Source organism: Passer domesticus, chromosome Z (genome assembly GCF_036417665.1).
Source record: "Passer domesticus isolate bPasDom1 chromosome Z, bPasDom1.hap1, whole genome shotgun sequence".
Classification (NCBI taxonomy): domain Eukaryota; kingdom Metazoa; phylum Chordata; class Aves; order Passeriformes; family Passeridae; genus Passer; species Passer domesticus.
Genome location: NC_087512.1, coordinates 29,568,305 through 29,588,948, shown reverse-complemented (window position 1 = coordinate 29,588,948; position 20,644 = coordinate 29,568,305). Strand labels below are relative to the sequence as shown.

At 34.8% G+C, this 20,644-nt stretch overlaps 1 protein-coding gene across 8 annotated transcripts in view; it reads right to left on the bottom strand.

The window, feature by feature from the left end:
• KDM4C (lysine demethylase 4C) overlaps positions 1–20,644 on the bottom strand; it is a 240,174-nt gene that overhangs the window by 205,419 nt on the left and 14,111 nt on the right. For 6 of the 8 annotated variants that reach the window (XR_010352061.1, XR_010352060.1, XM_064402759.1 and 3 more), the window contains exons 3-5: positions 15,969–16,144; positions 13,043–13,157; positions 4,818–5,011 (exon numbers count right to left, since the gene is read on the bottom strand). Coding sequence is in view for 6 of the 8 variants with exons in the window: in XM_064402759.1 (XP_064258829.1) it covers positions 4,818–5,011; positions 13,043–13,157; positions 15,969–16,144 (485 nt within the window). In the remaining 2 variants the exon portion in view is untranslated. Of the gene's footprint in view, positions 1–4,817; positions 5,012–13,042; positions 13,158–13,531; positions 13,666–15,968; positions 16,145–20,644 lie in introns of those variants that run through there. The other 2 variants (XM_064402755.1, XM_064402756.1) reach the window with 2 other exon arrangements.

The window sequence follows — 20,644 nt, the reverse complement described above, 5'->3', positions numbered from 1 at the left end:
ATGACCCTTTTATCAGGTACTGATTTACTTTATTATCTATTTAGGTGGTTCATATTTATTAGATGTAACTTTTTAAAATATGAGCAGATTCAAATTTTATGAACTTAATTTAGGAAGTTAATATATTTTTTGTTTTGAGATGGGAAATGCAAAAGTCTGTTGCCACCTAAAAATGTTTCTATTTAATCTAAATATTTTAAGAAAAGAAATCCTCTTCCACAAGGGAAAAACAAAACAAATAAACAAATAAAACATCTCCTCTTCCTCTAATCCCTGAAAAAAGTTCTTCTACTTTGTGAAGAACATTGAAAGTAGCAAATGATTGCTCTGTTTCAAGCATGATAATCCATCTGAGCTGCTGACAAACCACTATACTATTTGATTACAGATACCTATTCACAATCAGAATCCCTATTTGATTACAGTCATCTCTGTGACTCATAGTATTTCTAATTTTTATAACAGTTTTCAGCAAGAAGTCTGACTAATCCTAATGGAAGCTTTGTACTTTAGTCCCATTTCTGCCATACAGGTTTGGCTTCCCTGTAGTCTTCTGTGTCTATTTTGTTTCCTAGACATAGAACGTAATTCAGAAATATGTCCATAGCATCAGTAGTATGCACAACTTTTGCCAAGGTACCAAGACTCTTCCACTTAGGCTGAGCTTTGCATCGCCTGGCCTAGCTTTGCATCGCCATTGACTAGCTTTTGTCAGCGGCAGATCACACTGGAAGTTCTATTAATCCTTCCTCAGAAGGCCCTGTAAGGACCTAGCTGAGCCTCTCTAAATCCATTTACCTTATTGCCATATTTGTTCTTAAATCATACAATGTTAGCATCAGTCTGAGTATGCTTTTCCTTCTTGATCTTTTTTGTCTGAAACGAATATCAGAATGCCATCCATTTTTATCCCATCATATTCATAACCCCATTACTATTTCCCCGCTACTAGGATTCAAAATCTGAAAGCCACCACGTGAAAAGTTTCAAAGACTTCTACAACCCCTGCTGTGTAACTATGTATCTTTCCTGATTTTTCTACCTCATTAAGCAAGATGAAAAGGTATTGATACACATTCTGTACTGGCAAATCCATAAAAACAGATTCTAGCCATGGCAATCAAGAGGTAACAGTAAGGCTGCTCAAAGTATAAATTTTCTGCAACCTAGAGATCAGATTTCGTACCATCCTACATCCACTGCAATCACGAATAGAGCTCCTGAACCTAAATCCCTGATTTATTTTGATTGTCACAATAGATCTATTTCCTCTTACAACCTAAATAAACTGTCAAGTCTAGTCTCACTCTCCTAATCCATCTAATTTTGGCTGTCTAAGGATTCTCTCTTTAATAATCTGGTCTCTTTTTCTTGATATAGCCACAAAGATGGAACTACCTCCTCTTTCTGTAGCTCTTCTTCCTGTTTACTTTATGACTGATCAGCCCCGCAAGGCATTTTGTGATTTATGAAAGACATTACTAAATATGAAAGTATTTTTAACATAATGTATTGTCTCTTGTCATTTTCAGTCTTCAGAAAACCTAGGAAGCAAAGACCAGATCGAATGTCACAGAAAACATACAAATTGATAGGTTTGTAGCATACTGCAAGTTTTAACTGTGCCCCTTTCACGGGGAAAGTAAAAACCTAGTTCTTCATGCAGAAAAGAACTCAGGCCTTCACCATCAGATATAAAAGGTGAACTAACTGAGCACAATATTTTAAAATATTTTCTGAAGTAAAATAATATATTCTCTACACATCTTTTCTTTTTTAAAATAAAACCGGAAAAAATTTGTCCTATTATTATTATATTTGAAATACCCACAGTGCCATGAAAGTAATTACTTTCTGCCTGATTAAGAAAAACTTCCTTATATTCATTATTATCCTTCTTCAAGAAGATTTATATCATCTCCACACTTAAAAAAATTCAACACACTGTTGTTCATGAGTCAGGTAACCAGAACACAGAGTAAGCCTTGCCTTCAGATACTTAATACAGAATTATTTTCAAAAAATGTGAGTGTCTTATTTGGATTTTTTATTTATAAACTTATAATGTAAACTGAAGCATTATTCACATTTTACCCAAGGATATAGTACCTATATTAATAGCATAGTATTTCTTCTAGTAACAAAAATCTGATCTCTGCTAAACATTAATTTTCAAGAGCACTTTAATAGCTTAACATGACAAAATTCTTCAAATTATTACACAAAAATAAACTATCTTAACACCTATACCCCTGAAACAATAATTACAATAGAAAATAAATATTTAACAACAAATGCCAGAGTGAAGGACGTTTTAGTAAGCGGTTTACAAATACCATTACAAAATACACCAATTACTAAGCTACACTACCAACCACACCAATGGTTTGTCTTGCTAATAAGAACTTTTTCTAATAATAACTTTTTCTAAGAAACTGAGATATAAAATGAGGTAGCATTTTCAAGGTACCCTTCCCCTCAGAATGCAAAGAGAAAACTGTAAAAAGTCTTGACTAATAGCAAGTAATTTTAAGTCTCTTTCCAGTAAATCTTTCCCTACCATAGCCAAATCTCTTCTGACCTTATATTATTCTATTTCAGGGCTTTTGAGTTTAAGTTCCTTCTTCTCTTCTAATTTATTCCCTCTTTAGCTTATTTTTGCAAGTTAAGAAAAATCTATAAAATTAATATATGTATTATGTTACACATATTATGTGTTACACAAATATATACATAGACATCCTAACAACTGTAATCCTAATTTTGTATGTTATCAGACACAATTTCCCCCAATGTTTCATATCATGCAGTCAATGAAGGAATTGGTATACATAACATAGAATTATAGACTTCTCTGCGTAACACTTGAAGGAAAAGTGTGAATTATAGTTAACCTATGCCTAAACACTGCAGAAAGCTTTAAATTCTATAAAGACTGCTACAGCAGACATACTCATGTGCTAGCCCCAAGTTCTAATCATGGCTCTCAGATGGAAATGGCTGTCCTTTCACAATTCAGAGAAAACACATTGCATATTAGTTCTCAGAAAGACCAATGCATCTGTCTTGAAGAACCACATGTACAACCAGTAAAATCCAAGAACATGTATTACTACTGTGGATGTCAAGTTATTTTGTTTCACTAAGGATTGTCAAATCCGTTGAATTAAAGAGCTGTATCATAAGATTCAGATCCTACCCCACTTTCTTGAAGAAAATATTATACTAATATCACATTAACAGAACACATTTTACTGATAAATGAAATTTGCATAAATTATTAAAGCAATCCTCCAGTAAGAGACAATGTGTAACATGAAATAAATCCAAAGCTGTCTTCTGTTCAACTTTTTTATAATGCTGCATCTCTTAAAAATATGGGCCAATGTGGTACAGAAAATGAATCTGTATCTACCACTATTTCTTCAAAATATGAAGAGGTCAGTGTTTAATGATTTTGTTTATTATTACAGAAACAAGTATCTGTAAACTAGGAAAGCATTTATCCTGTTATTCACTCATATCTCCTTCAAAAATAATTAAAGAAGCCTTCCTAGTTTCTTCCCATTGTGTCTAGGGAGTTCAGAGTTTAAGTTCTCTATTGTTTGGAAATTCACAATATGCAGAGAGTTTTTCTTCAAACAGCACTTTCTAAATTCCTAAGAAGCAGAAAACAACTTTATACAATCCTCATATTACTTACAATTGTCCTGTCATCTTGGAACATTCTGGAATCACTTATCTTTACATCCATTTTTTTAAAAATATATTGATGATACGGTTAACAAGACATTCTGTATGTTTAAGTCTATCAAAGAAGCAACCTCACATACCTATGTATAAAATTTATCAATTTCAAATAGGGACCTGCTTTACAATGGGTAAAGGTATTCACCTTCTCTGCCTTAACTCAAGAGATCCATTACATAAGCAAAGCAGGTAAACAAGGCAATGATCTAAGACTGAGCATCTGACCAATTTACCACACTCTCAGTATAAATACATTAGAGGTATTTGAGTTTTGTATGGGTATAAAAAATACCCAGTGATGTTTTATGGAATTACAAGCTATACATTTTTTGTCCACATTTGGATGACTAGAAACTGCCAGAATTGAACTATGCATAACTTATCTTTTGCATATCTTTCTAATCATTCTACACTCTCAGAATATTGAATACAGGTATTCTGAAAAAAAAAAAAAAGATGTTATGAACAAAAGAAATAGATTTGTCTTATATACGTGGGATACATGTATATCACAATGTATTAAACCAAAATGCCTGTTAAGGCTGTTCAACCAAAAATCTAAGATTACAGAGAAAGGACAGTAGAAGCATCACATGCAGGAAGGACCTTTAGCTCTGAATCTTATCTCCTACTGGTCCAGCTGTAGGAGATAAGAACTGTACAGAATATGACTCTGATTCAAAAAGGCAATCAAATGCATGTTAAATACAAAATATGGTTTGTAGGCCCAAAAGGCAACAGAACTAAAAACTGATTTTAAAGAGCTCTTTCAGAAGTTCCTCAAATAGTCTTGGGGTTCCCAACATATTAAGCTTCTCATATTGTATCTTTCAAATATTTTTCTGTTGAACTCAAGTAAGTCTTATGTACTTATGTGTCTTTCCCTTTAAAATAAAAGAATATATCATTGTGATTTCATAGCATTATGAGCTAAAAAAAAACCCTCACTGAACTACAATCTTAGCTTTTTTGTAAAGTTTGCCACTGTGAAGCAATCATAACCCATCTGTTTGGTTTAGTCAGCTGAAATAAACAGAAGTGATCTTAGAAAAAAAATAATAACTTGCCATGACTTTGGCTCCCCAAAATGGAGATAATTGATACTGTAGAGATCCATGTCTTCAGTATGCCACGCAAATGTTGTTTTCCACATGCCAAAATAAAGATATGGTGTATTTACACCCTCAATAGAAATCCCACACTCTTCTCCTACAACATCCAATATTGTATTGAGATGGGCAATATTCCATTCCTCAATACCCTGAAAAAGATAAATAATAAAAATATTACTAAAATTTGTAAAGCAATGCAATTTTATATAATAGTCCCAGTCAAAAGACATACACTTGATGCAGCCTTTCAAAAGACAGTCTGTTCATACCTATTTGTAAGCACTTTAGAAGACAGTTGAAGTTACTTGAAAAATTCTCTTGACCTTAATTGGTATGAGATCAGGTTATAAGTCTGAGATGTTCAGAGCAGAGAATATAAAAAGGTCCTATCTGGTTTACAATTTTATATCAAATCTAACATGGATTGAAACACCATACACCATACTACATACAAAAAGGTGCACAAAAAATAGAAATAATAGCTGCAGACAAATCCTTCAATGACTTGATAGCTGTAAGCCACTAGGTTTTACAGGACCTATCTATGCTTTTTTGTTACTTACAAAGTACTATCAGATAGAAGGAAAAAATGGTTTAAAAATTATTTTGTATGCATAAATTTACCATTTCTCTGGGAAGTATAAAAATGAAAATGATCACTTCAGATGTATTTCTAATCATAATGATGTACTGCATAAAATATACAACAGAACAAATCTATTGATTTCAGGTGATTTAAGCTGTTTTCCTATGTTATTCCCCATAAAATTCATATATTAAAAGTCATTCATAAAGCAATACATGTAGCTTTTGTTGCACTTCAGATTCAACTGCAAACTGCTATTCTAATTTCAGGTAATAAGCATGTAAGAGACAGTATAACCAAGATCAAAGCTACAAAATTGAAGAGAAAAAATTAGACTTCATTATAACAGCAATTATTAGCACCTCCAGGGAAGACATTAGCTGGTGCTCAAGCAGTCAGAAAACCAAGAAATATAATCAAAACTATTAAAAACTCAATTGAGACAAGTTTTATTGGGAAGACAGCCTCTAAGAATACTCTTAAGCATGAGCTGCTCTGCTCAATCACTGAATCCACAGTTCTGGTGATCTTACTGGGATATGAACTGATGGCAGATTGCAGTCCTGATGCAGCTGATTAAGACTAAGTATGATGATATTTAAAAGCTGGACAGCTGGAATAGTAAGAATATAGGTTAAAGCAAGAAGTCAGGAAAATTTAATACTCTCAGTTTTGATTTGTTTTCTGAGATTTTTACGTCAAACATGGTATTTATGAAAGCTAGAATTGATAGACAAGAAGGTAGCATCTGCATGAAGCTGAGACTTCTCACTGAACAAGCACTCCTAACCACCTGCTTTGGTTATTTCACTTATTAAGAAATACTAACTTATTACACATTTTACAAATTAGTAACAATGTTTATAGAATTATTTAATTCTTTTAAAATGGAAGCCTTGGACTTGATGCATTTGTGAAACAAAAAGGTGCTTGAAATTCAAAAATTAAAATAAAATTTATATCCTAATAAAAGAAAAAACACCAATGTGAACTCAAAAGAATAGACGCTCATAAAATCTGCACCTTTCAAATATAAAAACTGGCAGAAACAAGTTAATACAACTGAAAAAAATTTGAAGCAATAATTTTTAAGTAATAAGTCCTCAAATTAATTTACAAATTTTATTTTTTTAAATCACATGAAATTTATCTCTGTTTACAAATTTTTCAGTTCATTTGGAGAAACAAATTAATACAGCAAACAGCAATTATTGAAGCACAGATACATATAGTGGATTAGAAGAAAACAAGAAATGCTTGTAAAAATCAACTGTTAACCTAGTTAGTAGTTACTCTGACAGTGGCCAAACAGTGTAAGTACAGTAGCAATTTGCACTTGAAGGTTTCTTCAGACAGAAGATGTTTTATCTTCCTATTTAACAGTATTCCATGGGCTTTTTTACCCATTATTCATCCCATCGCAACATCTCACCCATATAAGCTTCTAGTAACCCTAAGATCTTGAAATCTTAGTCTTCTACTAAGAATTAAGTAATAGCTAAGAGAATTTTTTTTTAAACAACATATCTCATCCTTGCACACTATGTTAAATTGTATCACAACTAGTCACCAAGCAAACTGCTAGTGATCTGCCCTCAAACAAAAGCAATTCCTATCATGGAGATCAATACTAGAACAAATAACTTGCTTCAAATACCAAACAAACAATAACAACTTCTACACTCAAGACAGATGAGCTACTTCCTTTTCCTAAAGACTATTTTGGACAAATATTCTTAGCCCAAAAGGAAATGTTCACTGAAACTGGCCAAAACACTAAAATCACCTGATTAATTTCAACTCCTCCTACATTCCTTAGACTTACAACAATAAATCAATTTCATATTTATGCCCACACTGTTACAACTAATTATTATAAATTATTATTGAATATGTTACTTTACCTCACAGATATTTTTTAATATTGAAAAACATTAAGTAAAATGCTTATCTGATTTTAACATAAAATACTGATTCTTATTTTTACAGTAGCTGTATAACCAGTTTTAGATGTAGCAATTGCAATGCTCACTAAAGTGATCCCAGCTGTAAAAGTGCATTTTAATAGGTCAATACATAGCCATACTTCACAAATTTTAACTACATTTTTGCAGGTTATGCTATATTTAATAACAATTTTTAGAACAGCAGTACATATATTACTCAACTATGACATGTATCTGGTAGTTTCTGACAAATACATTTAGACATTATAATCTCTTCAATGTTACAAAAATATAAAATATTTATTCTCCTCAAAATATCACGGTACTACCAGAATATTATCATTTCAAAGGAATATGTCAAGATACTAGTACTAATTTATCCACATTTCTGATGGTAAATTCTTTAAAGAATACCTGTCACCACTGACAACTGTACCACACAATCCAATACCTAGAAAAATTTTACTTTTCAGCAATTTTCCTTCTATAAGAAAACAAACAGGCTTGAAATCCCCTTCCTAATCACAGTCATTGCCACACATATTACACTTACCTTGTACTTCCTTAGAGAAATATTTTAAGGTACCTATATAAACAGTAGTTTATACAGAAGACTACTATTTCAACCTTCAGTCATTTTGCAAGTGATTCAAACTTACTGTAAATTACTATAAAGAGTTTTTATTACTCTTAACAGCTTTGCATTGCCTTTTAATGCAATGTGGAGACAAAGTGGAACACTTGACAAGTATTTCTCATCTGAACACCTGCACACTTTGGAAGAAGTTGGCCCATTGTTTTCCCAAAACCACGAAGAATAATGTTTATCTCAGCGCATTGGTAAAAAGTGAAGTTCACAATTGAAAGCTCAGACCTCTTTGCAAATAAGAAGAAAAAAAGCTTCAAGTGCAACATTTTATTAATTTTTTTAAGTACTTACAAAAAAGACATGATGCTAGTCTTTTCACTTGACTTAAACCAGTCAACACTATAATGAACATTATTTCTGTATGCATACATTATTACACACAATCCTTTTTCAGTTTAATGTTTCCTTTGATTATCTCACAGCTTCTTTTCAATATTAATCTGGGAAACACGACATCAGTTGTACAACTAAGACTGAAGAGCCCTTATGGCTGACTGTAACAATCCCAAAAACAAAGAGGAGTAAAAAATCTAATTAAGCGACAGAGTGAAAAGGAACACAACAAACATTAGAGAAAAATTTGTGCTTGGTAACCCACTCCTCTCTCCATATAACCATTCACTCACATCAATGAATACAATAAAGCTATTGCCAGGCTTTTACTGCGCCTTGGAAGTCATCAAAACAGAGGAAGAAAAACGCTATGATCAAAATCTCTACACCATAAAAAGATTAGAAAATACAAACAATCTCCCTCATTAGATTGTTTTTACTTCTCATCATTTCTAAGGATATAGTCATTGTTTTTTAAGACTCTTTTGAAGGGTGGGCAAGTAGATTCATCGGAAATCACACCAGAACCTAAATTACTGTTCACATTGATCTCAATGATAAGTAGATCATAGAAAGGGACATTACAGTATAGAAGGCATAGACTAATTTAGGTTGGAAAACACCTTTAAGATCATCCAAAACCACCATTAACGTGGCTCTGCCAAGGCTAAACCATGTTCCCAAGCACCACACCTACAGGAAATAAATCCCCATTGGCACAATTTGAGGCAGTTTACTTTAATCCTGTTGCTAGCTACCTGGGAGAAAAGGCCAACCCCCATCTGGTTACGACCTCCTTTCAAGCAGCTATAGAGAGTGATAAGGTCCCTTCCCCTCCCAGCCTCCTTTCCTCCAGGCTAAACAACCCCACCTCCCTCAGCTGCTCCTTATAGGACTTTTACTCCAAACCCTTCACCAGCTCCATTTCCCTTCTCTGGACATGCTCCAGGATCTCAACATCCTTCCCAAAATGAGGCCCAGGACTGGATGTAGCATTCAAGGTGTGGCTTCACCAGTGCTGAGTACAGGGGGCAATCCCTGCCCTGCTCCTGCTGGCCACACCATTGCTGGTCCAGGCCAGGATGCCATTGGCCTTCTTGGCCACCTGGGCCCTGCTGGCTCATGTTCAGCTGCTGTCAGCAGCACCCCCAGCTCCTTTTCCTGTGGCAGCTTTGCAGCCACTCTGCCCCAGCCTGTGCCACTGCCTGGGGTTGCTGTGACCCCAGGGCAGGAGCCAGCACTGGCCTTGTTGAGCCTTATGCAGCTGTCCTTAGCCCACAGATCCATGCCATCCAGATCCCCCTGCAGAGCCTTCCTGTCCTCCAACAGAGGAACATCCCACCCAACTTGGTATCCTCTGGAAATTGACTGAGGGTGCACTCATACGTATGTTCGCCACACCTTATACATGGGACAAGGTAGGAATTAGGAATTGTCCTGTTAGGAGAAATAAAACTAAGAGGAGAAAAATGAAAGTAAAGTGTGTCTTTCAGACAGCAGCTGAGGAGAGTGACGAGAGAGACACAAAACAGTATTTAAACATGCTTCTTCCAAATGTGGTTTTTCTCTGCAGAATAGCAGATACCATTGTCAGCACTGAAGTCAGACATGTTTCATGACTTGTTATAAACATTAAATTGGCCACTTTTCTTTGGAACTACTTTTGAAACCAAGAAGATTTCCACCCCTCCCCAGCAGCTAGATCAGTCCACGTAGGGATCATGCCTTTTCTAGAGTTACTTACACAGACACTCTCCTACACAGCATTGCTATTAAATTAACAGCAATTAGAATGCAAATAACAGAATATTTCCAGCAAACATTTAACCTTCTCTAATTATAGAATTTATTTTCTATAAAGCTCTGTAGAGTGCACAGAACACTTGTTTTCACAGATTATTTCCTTATTTGTAAAGACTTTATCTGAGTTCAAAGCCATCAAACAACAATTAAGACATTTTAAAAATATTTTAAACAAATACTACAGGAATAAAATTGAACCACTGATGGCAGCTGTTTGACTTCAAAGCATGCACTTATGGCTGTGTTTCTTTATTTCTTTGTTTTCATTTGTGTTTGGTTTTTTGGGGTTTTTTTTGGGGGGGAGGGGGGGTTTGGTGGGGTCTTTTTCTCTTTCATGTAACAAAATCTTTAGAAAATTTTGCCCCATCTTCCAAATCCCTCAGAACTCACCATCCTGTGGTCCAAAAAAGCAAATACTACAAAATCTATAATTTCTCTGGCACAATGCCAACAAGGCATTGGATTTCACAAACAACAATAAAGCTTCTTAAATTATCTAAATAGTAAAAATCAAGGTTCTATCATGCTTCAGATACAAAAGTCTCAATAAAAAAATTGATTGCCACCAAGTGAAAAAGAAAACATAATTGGTAAACTCTTAAACTGATTTACAGAGCACAGCAGTATTTCTCACTAATTTTGATGGCCCACATACATCTATGTGTCACATTTTCCTTAGGTTCCTAGTAGATTTTACCTGAAATTCTGTCAGATATTTACCTTAAGTGTACCATGTGTAACACACCATTTTCTACAATACGTATTTCATAAAAAGCAGGCATTTGTTTTGCTTCTCGCAAATAAACTGCCATGACAAACTAATCCCACCATACGCTTCCACCTGAATGCTGCCCAAAATGTCAGTGAGTTTTATTCATCTCTTTTTCCCAAATAATCACAATCCTGAAGGAAACTGAATGAAGACATGACAACAAACTCCAATTTCAAACCAAATCAAAAAGATCCTTCTTAATACTATCTTCAAGCACTGCAACATGAAAAATATTAGTTGTGCAAGTACACCATCTGCTGGCCAAAAATTAACTGCAGCAAAATTATTCTGAGAGACAACATACTGATCAGCAGCATGATAACTTTCCCACCGACACTTTGGTACCAGACTGTATTCTTTCTTTTTCTCTATACACCAAGTGGTCTGTACATCAGAACCTGGCTGTCAGGTTAAGTGCTCAATCTGTTCACATTCCTTAAAGTCAACTCCTTTCACTAACACTTCTCCTTTGTTATTTTTTTTAAATGCTACCCATTTCATTATAGGCATCAAGGTTTCTTTAGTCTACCTTTTATTGCTTTCTTCCCCAGTCACTGCAATTTTCAGTGCTTTGTTTCCTTCTCCTATGCACTTAACATCTGAGTTAGGATCCATAAATGCTGTTTTTCTCACTTTTGTCTTTGCTTTTATTTGACCTCCCTTCCTCATCTTTCCCAGAGTGTAATTCTGTAAGAAGATCTCTGACCTTCTCTTTGACCAATCAGCACTTTCAAATTGGATATTATTGCATTCATTCTCTTTTTTTTAGAAATGCTGCTCATGCAAGAGTAAACTACGATACTCAACGCAAAAAAAAAAATCACAATCCGAAAAAAGGCGTACATTTGTAAAAAGTTATACTATAAGGCATTATCTGCCAGTAACAAAGATACAAAGATCAGAGAAGAAAAAGGGCAAGTTTCTATTTCTTGAAACATTTTTTTGGTGTCTTGTGTTGGTTTTCACAAAGCAACAGCTACCTGGAATGTCTCTCCACAGAAACATTCCAAATTAGAATCTTCAATTATTTGCTAAACGATTTCTTAAAGCAGCTATGTGGACACACAAGGGAATTTGAACTTGCTTTCTCTAAACAACATACCATTGGACATTCTTAGATGTCTTTCAAAAATCACATAACTCAGTGCAAAAACTGAGTTGCCTTCAGCCACATTGGCTGACTGTATTTATCTCTGGACAGTCTTCAGTTTGCCTTCCATGAAGAACTGTGAAACACCAAGACAGCCTCAGACCATCTGCCACAGCAAAATCATACTTTTTTTTCTAAGTATTGGAAAATGCAGTTTCACAGAACATTAAATAATCCAAGAACTTCACATATGGTACTTTCTTTACATACAAGTTTGTCCTGTATTTTTAAATCCTCAAATATTTTCTGAAATGCTAATATATCTTCTCTTAGTCTCATTACTTAAATAATCCTTTAGAAATCTAGTTCCTATCTTACTTACATAGCCTAACTGATATCAATGGATGTCTGTAATTCTTTGGATAATGAGATCTGTTTTAAAAGTCCCTTTATCATCCATGGAGATTTTGGCAAGTAACCGGCAAAATTAATTTCCTTAGGAAATTTTAATTTTATCTGTTTTAATTGAAAGGTAAACAGTATGAGTAAGTACATTTCCAGGAAACTGCAGACATTCCGTGCATGAAGTACAGCTACCAATATTCCTCAGTGAAGAGATATAGTATCCATCTTTTAATTTTAAAATAAAACTTAGTTAAAATATCTCTAAGTGTCCGCAGATACACGTAGGAAACGAACATACTAGAACGTTAATAAACATTTAGATAAATAGGAAGAAATCTCAAAGTTCTGGAGAGTTCGAAGTGAAGAAATTGAAGAGTCATGATCAGGAAGAGTAGCAATATTCTACTGCCTAAGGACAGAACTGTCTGAATCTTGCAGGTGTAGAGTTACTTTCAACTTTGTTTGGAGGCTTTAAGGAGTAACACAAAGATTTCAAAAGACAGATTCTCAGTCACAAAGCAAGAGTGTATCCTCTAAGTAGAGTACCCTTTAAAAGAGGGCTGGAAGGGATAAACTTCATAAAAAACTATGCATACTTCATCATAAATGCTCCCATTGATATCTGCTCCATAAATTGGTGCCACAAAAGTCAAGTTCTTCCAGTATTTACGCTCCAGATCTTCATAGTCTACATATCTTGGAGTGCGGTATCTGCAGAGAAAGAGTTAGGCAAAGGTTCATCACCATCTTTCAACAACCGCCTCTACAATGGACTATGCTTCTCTGCCTTGGACAACAGACTATGCTATGAACCTTCTAGATGAAGTCACTTTATTTCAAATTCTCTGAAACAGAAGAATTACCAGTTGTCCTGAATTCTTAGTTTCATGATTAACCATATCATGGAAACCTCCTACATGAAACTAAAGCCATCCACCAACCCACACAATATTTGCTTCAGTCTCCCGCAGCAAATCAGCTCATCTACCAACCATCCTTAGCCTGAGCTCCTCCCTTTTATTTCTCTTCTGTAAAAAAAGACATATATGGAAAACACAATTATCAAGTATTTATTGTTTTCCTACCTCACTACCAGCTCTGCAAAGACTCAGATATAGGTCCTGTACAAGCTTGTCTCAGAACAATGTGAACTAACTCAGCCATGCAGCCCTCACAGGCAAAACCAGTATTTTCTTCTCTTCTTCCTGCCCCAGAAAAACCTTTCAAGAAAAGCTGTTGGGTCAAACAGCTGATACAAAAAAATTCTACAATGCAGAGAAAATAAATATTTAAGGGAACATTTCTTTTTACTAATTTATAACAGCACAAGATATGTAACACACACATGCTTAAATATACTTGTGTAAATACTTCTGAAAGGTTACTCATGTGGCCTTTCAAAATCTTGTGGGAACAACACCAACACACTACCATAGAAACATCTATCGACTGATTTGCCTCAGGATCCTTTGTCAGACCCCGGTACTTCCATATTTAAGTCTTCATAAAAGAAAACTTACTCCCCCATTACTGCAACTCTGAGAACTACAGTTTCATAGTAGAACTGCCAGTATGCTACACTTGAACAACTGGAAAAAAAATCCAAACATACAACACTGACACCAAGTACATTTACATCATGTAATAACTATGAACAGAGACAAAAAAAAAAAACAAAAAAAAACAAAAAAAAACACACATCTTAACCAAAGCATTCTCAGCAACAGAATAGTTTTATTATTTCTAATGATAGCTCCAGAAATCACAGAAATCAGATTGTATTTCTGTTGGGCCCTAAGTAACACACATATAAACTCCTTGATTACAGAATACAGATAAGCTTTTATTTCCCAAAGGTCAAATAGAGAAGAACTTTGGTTCAATGGAGAGCTGCAAATGCCTAAACAAATAAAAGACTAAATGCATTAGACTGAGTACACTTGATCCTTTTAAAGGCAACTGTGATTTAATTTAGATGTTCATGGCCCTTCTCTCGTATCCAAAGGGAACAGGTAACATCCTAACACTCAAGAAAAAAGTCTTTAGAAGAGAAGTCTTCTCCTTTAAGGAGAAAAATTATTTTTATGGGACTACAGAGGCTCTCAGCTACTTGGTATTTTAAGAAATATCGACTGCAGTAAGAGTGTCACAGAATGCTATGTTACACATTTTCTCAAGAGCAGTGACAAATATTTGGAAAGACCTACAGCTAGTAATAGACAGAAACTGTTATATATTTGCATGCAAAATTAAGTTGCCATCTGATTTCAGTAAAAATCATAAAAATTTAAATCAGAAACACTTCCAAAACATGTTCCATGATGAATATAACAAACTTAACAAACACTATGATACATATTAAAAACATTCAAGCATTTCTGCATTAATTAATTATTTTAAGAAATTGGTGTACCTCAACTTAATAGGGGTTTATAAAATGTAAACTTTAACATCTATGAAAAAGTATTATTGAAAATCACATCAAATACCATATAGGTCTTATAATTTACTCTCACCTCTAATAGTTACTAAATAAATAATTTCAAGGACTACAAAATAGGTTCCTATTTCCAATTACCAGAGAAAAAATAGTGTGCACCAAACTTAATTTTGCACAAGTAATACATATGTACTATTCTTTATAACTGGGGAAAAAAAAAATGTTGCACGATCATTAAGGCATGGATACTATGGAACATTTGGTAAGGATCCTCCTTTAAAGCTTTAGATGTCCTAGTTTTGTCTGATCTTGATAACAGCTTCTATTCTTATACCAAATTTCTTAATTAACCTTTAACAGAAACATGCCTTCAAACTAAGACAGTATTACCTTTCCTCATTCAAATATCTTTTCTTTCTAAGATCCTCTGTCTCACCTTCCAGAAACCACTTCCATTCAGTTTTGAGGAGATAGTCAAGTAAAATATATTCTTTTTATGTGGCCAAAATAACAGGCAAGAATTCCTTCTATCAATTCCCTCTTCTTGGAATGCTCAATAATTTGAAACATTTCAGTACAGTGCCCAGCCCTTCACAAACTTTTTTTCCCCCTCCCATAATATCTATCTTGCCATGACCATTAACATTGACATTCACTAGACACCACTGAGTTCTCTTGGATTAACGCAAAAGCTTCTGGATTGGTTATAAAAGATATTGGAGTTCTCAGAATTACATGGAGATAGGCCATTCTAGTATCTAGGAATTAAATATTAATAGGTGTAATCAAAGTGAAACTCAGATACACATCCGTATCATCTTCGCTATTTTCTAAATCTTCTGAAAGATAAAGGAAAAAAAGTAGATAGAAAGCATCACGTCTCAGGTTTTTCAGATGCTTTCTTGCTGCCATGGTATCAGATGCTTTCAACAACAAACACAAATGATATTCACATTGTGGTACACTTCCATACCGTGAGAGACAGGAAAAAAAGTAAAATAAATCACCAGCTGCCTTGCACAATTCAAAGAAACCACAACATGTGAAGATAAATATTTGTCTTACTAAGCAAGAGTACATACTTGTCACTGTTGGCTAGATCCTTAAACTCCTTCACTGTCATGGGCTTTTTCTGAATATTGTATTGTGTGAAAAGTCCAGACTGGCCTGTGACCATCTGTTGAATTGGAGCAGGAATCACCAAATCTTCAATATCATCATAATGTTTTCTCGGCTTCCATTCTTTTGGTGGGATAACCTTTACATACAGGAAACAAAACAGAACAGCACAGTTGCGATAACAATTCAAAACATCCTGGACGAAAATCGAAGGAACAGTTGAATATGCCCATACAATCAAAGGAACATTTGCTTACCAGCTGTTTCATATTAACTGATACTGTAAGTGCTCCTAGACAATGCAAAAACCCATTCAGAACATGCTCAAAATCACCTCAATTCACAAGCAGCAACTCACCAATCTACAGAAATTCATAGGCAACTGTGCAAAAATACACATTTATTATAACAGAGTTGACAATTTTTTCCAATAAGAAAGCCTTATAATTAACAAATAGTTTGCAATCCATCACATCATATATGTTTAGTGTTAAAAAAAAGTATGGCTGATGCATTTGGAGATACAGTTTAGAGGTGAACATGTAGGTGCTAAGTCAAAAGTTGGGCTCAATGATCTTAGATGTCTTTTCCACAACTAAATATTCAAAGATATAAAATTTTTAACCTCAATTAAAACAAAAATTCCTAAAAAAAGCTGTCAGTCTGCTGTCTAAACATTATTTGGTATAAACTTATTTGTTATGTATAACTATTTTTTAACTGACGAGTGAAAAAAAATATAGCTGTTTTAGATTTCCGAATCTGTTCAATTTACTTCCCATAAAACTACAGGGTACCGCTCTATTACAGTAAGCCTGTGCACTGATTTAGATACATTAGCTTTTATAATTACATTATTTAATCCTCATAATTGAAGATTAAAGCTATGTGAAGATTAACCAGCTGTAAAGTTAACGCATTTATTTCAAATACCACAGAACTACCTACAGTCTGTGAAAACTGCTCAGCAGACTCTGAAGTGTTAGCAAAAGAAATCATTAAGGATTTCAAAGAACCCTGTAGTCATAGCAGTATTCTGTAACAGGCTGAGTAATTCTGAACATTTCTTGCACATATTATTTCAGCAGAAAACAAATAACTCTAGATGTATCACCTCTAAAACAGAGCAACAAAAAAATTTTATATATGTTTTTTGGTTTGGTTTTTGAACTTTTACTTGTCCAAAGGCTTAATGACATGTTTTTTGATCCACTCTTTACTTTCATTCTTCTGCTAAGTTCAAATCAAATTTCCATGAACAGTGGCTTGGAAACTTTTAAAGTATCTTACAACAAAGTAGGACAGCTCTTATAAACATGCAACAAGCAAATTACATCATTTGAATAATTAATACACAATTTAGAGGTCGCGTGAGAGACTGAAATTTTAACGTTAAAGGCTTAAACATTGTTCCCAAGGACTTTTTCACCATTATGGTCAAAATGTATAAAGAAACTGTGCCCACTTAAGCCCACCCCTCCCTGAATAGGCCTGGAACTTTGGACTGTGAGTTTAAGCACCTAAGGAAACCTAAGATACTATAGTTCATCTGACATGATTACTCAATTATCTCAGGTCTAGGGAGAAGTAAGCAAGGCTGTGGGAGAAGAAGGTATCCACAAGGAAGCCAAACCCAGCAGCTGTCCTGAAAATCAGCTCTGGTTGGGTTTGGGGTGGGGGAGGCCATAGTCCACACGCCCATCTGATGAGGCCAGGTTTGCTCACACGCCCCCAGTGGGCAGGAGGAGAAGTTTTGGGCATGTGGCATAACCTCTGGGCAGAAGGAGTGAACAGCCATCCTCCCTTACACTCAACTGGCTCAGCTGCAAATCCCCCACACCCCTGGATAGCCATATCCACAGGACATTCATGTGAGAAGCAGCTGAGGAGGTGTCGTAAGCCACCAAAAACCATCAAGCACCCCCAGACTACTCCCTGAGGGCAAGGGATGCAACAGATCCAGAGTCTGTTGCAAGAGACAGTATCAAACCTGCCCCCATCACCAAGGTCAGGTACCTGGACATTCCCACCTGGCCCAAATGTATATTAATCTATTGAATTCTGTGGTTTTGAGGGGACCCTCACCACAAAGAAGACCAGAAGAAACTGGTGAAGATGTTGCTGGAAACCACAGTGGTGATATTTCTACTTAACCTGTCTGTCACTCTCTTTCCCTCCCCCTTCTCCCCCTTCTTTTTCTGTTTCTTTCAATCTCTCTCTCTCTTTTACTTTTAAACAAAATCCATACTTCTGACTTCAGCATATGCTCGTGTTTGCACCTTAATTCAGGCAAGGTATCTCTCTAATACTTTTAATAACACAATCACAATGAGGCCGTCCTTAAGCTGCACAGCTAGGCTGTTTTCTTACAAGCATTTTAGGATTCCATCTATAAGAGTCATTACAAATTTCATTATTCTATCTCTCCATGAAAGCAATAAAATTCTAAAACAGATAGATACTAAGATCATTTGCTAGCTTTGGAAAACAATCACAAATAGGCATATTTTAACGTTAATGTACTCAAACAATCATAAGAAATCCAGTCAAGGCCATCAGGGCTAAAAGCACATAGCGAAAGACAAATATCAAGCCAAAGGAAATTTATCCAACAGTAACATACTTCCATAGCTAATGTTTTTATTTCACAGATAAACAGGTGTTTCTATCTAGTTTTTACACAGATGCACCTCCCTCTTTACTCTTTTCCTTCTCCGCTTCCACAGGACTTCTGCCGTACAAGAACTATTTAGCAAGTTTCAGTGTTGTTGCCTTTTAGAGAAAAAAAAATAATCCAATCATCTTGTGATTCCTACTTATTTCTTTCACAGAACACTTAAATTATACTCACATTAACAAAATATGAAATGCTAGTTTGGAAGCAGAGAAGTCATGCATTCAGAAAATATGCATAGAAATCAAATATATGCATAGAGATTTCCATTTTCATGATTATTAAGCATGAAGTCAGAGGTTTGGCTCAAATACATGAATACTGAAAAGCAAAATTTGCATTATCTTATTTAATTCAAGGTCAATGTGTTTTAAGCAATAAAAATATTTTTGTGAATACAAGTTCAAAATATTCCCTTCCAGCTAAATGGAGTATGTTTATTACTGTTATAATTAGAGTGCTGGTTAGAGAAGTGAATTCTGTGGGGATCAATACACAAAAAAAAAAGTTTTACAAGAAGACAAAAATGAACTTCCAGCCCCAAAGAATTTGCATTTTCTAAGGAAGACAAGGACAAAGACTGAAGATGTTAATATATCATGTTCAAAGCAACACACAGCTAGCCAATATAACATCTGGAAATAATGACCAGGTCTCTGTGGTTTTACCACTGACCTGTCCTACTGAAGACTCTTCATATTCCCTTAAGTAAAAATAGCCTCTTCTAAGTCAAGCAAGTTAGATTTATTCAATGGGAGCAACCTAGATCAAATTCATCAGTCACAATGTTGAATGCTCAAATATGAAAAAGGAAAAACCTAAGGCAAGACTTTCCATTTACATATTTATTTACTTATCAAAGATTCTAAACATATTAATACAGTTTAGTATCATTTAGTGTGATAAACAGTTTTAGATAGGGATGTCTTAGTTATATCAGTCAGTCTCCTGCACGAAGACTGCACGTCAGTACTGAGAGCAGAGTGCTATCAGCACATACATTTCCGTTAAATCCTCTTTCATATACTGGTAATCTCCCACATATCTGATTCTCAATGGCACTGGCTACTACTTCTATGTAACTATTACTCCCCAACTCATTTGAAAATTGTTTTTCTTGCACTTGCCAGTATCTATTTTCAGCATAGTGTTCTGAAATTATTTCTCTACTTGCCAGTGTGACTGCAAATTCATTTAACTCTTTTGCTCTGTATCAATACAGTTTGAATTTTCTAAACACCTCATTCTCCGGTAAAGACAACTAATCTATCAGTGTCCCTTGTTTGTCATTTGTCCTATTGTTTTTGGCCTTTGTCTTCCTTTTTAAGTATAGAATCCTCTGTAACAGTAAGACTAAAATGGATTTTCTGTGCCTAAAACTCATTTTAGACTTTGAAAAGCCTAATGGCAATTTTTTTGCTGATTTGCTCAAGGGATGCCATAGTACATTATCTGCTTTGCCAATGGTTTGATATTGTTTGTCTAGTACCTTAATTACTTGTTTCAGACATAGCATTAGGAACTTCAGTCATGACTGCAGTTTTTTTAACTTTGTTTCCCATATTCCTTCCTTCCTTCCTTCCGCCACTTCCTTCCTTCCTTCAATATGTGCAAGCAAGCCTTATAGTCATTTCATCCCCATTTACACACACATGTTCTTCTACACAGGTAACAGGTCTTCTCCCCTTTCATGTTCACATTGAACCTAAAGTGTTGGGTATGCCTACTCTGATTGTGTTCTCTGTTTAGCACTTAAATTACTGCTTCTGCAAATGCATGTAGGTCTTCTGGTAGTATTATTCTTTTGCATTCATACCTGAGACTGTACATCCTGCACTTAAAAAAAAAATTAGGTTCCTTGTAAGTTAATTTTCTATTACTATCAAAATTGATTATTTTTCCTGTTATTTTAAAGCCAATATCCAAAACTTAGAAAATGTTCCTTAAACTTTTGCAGCATTAATT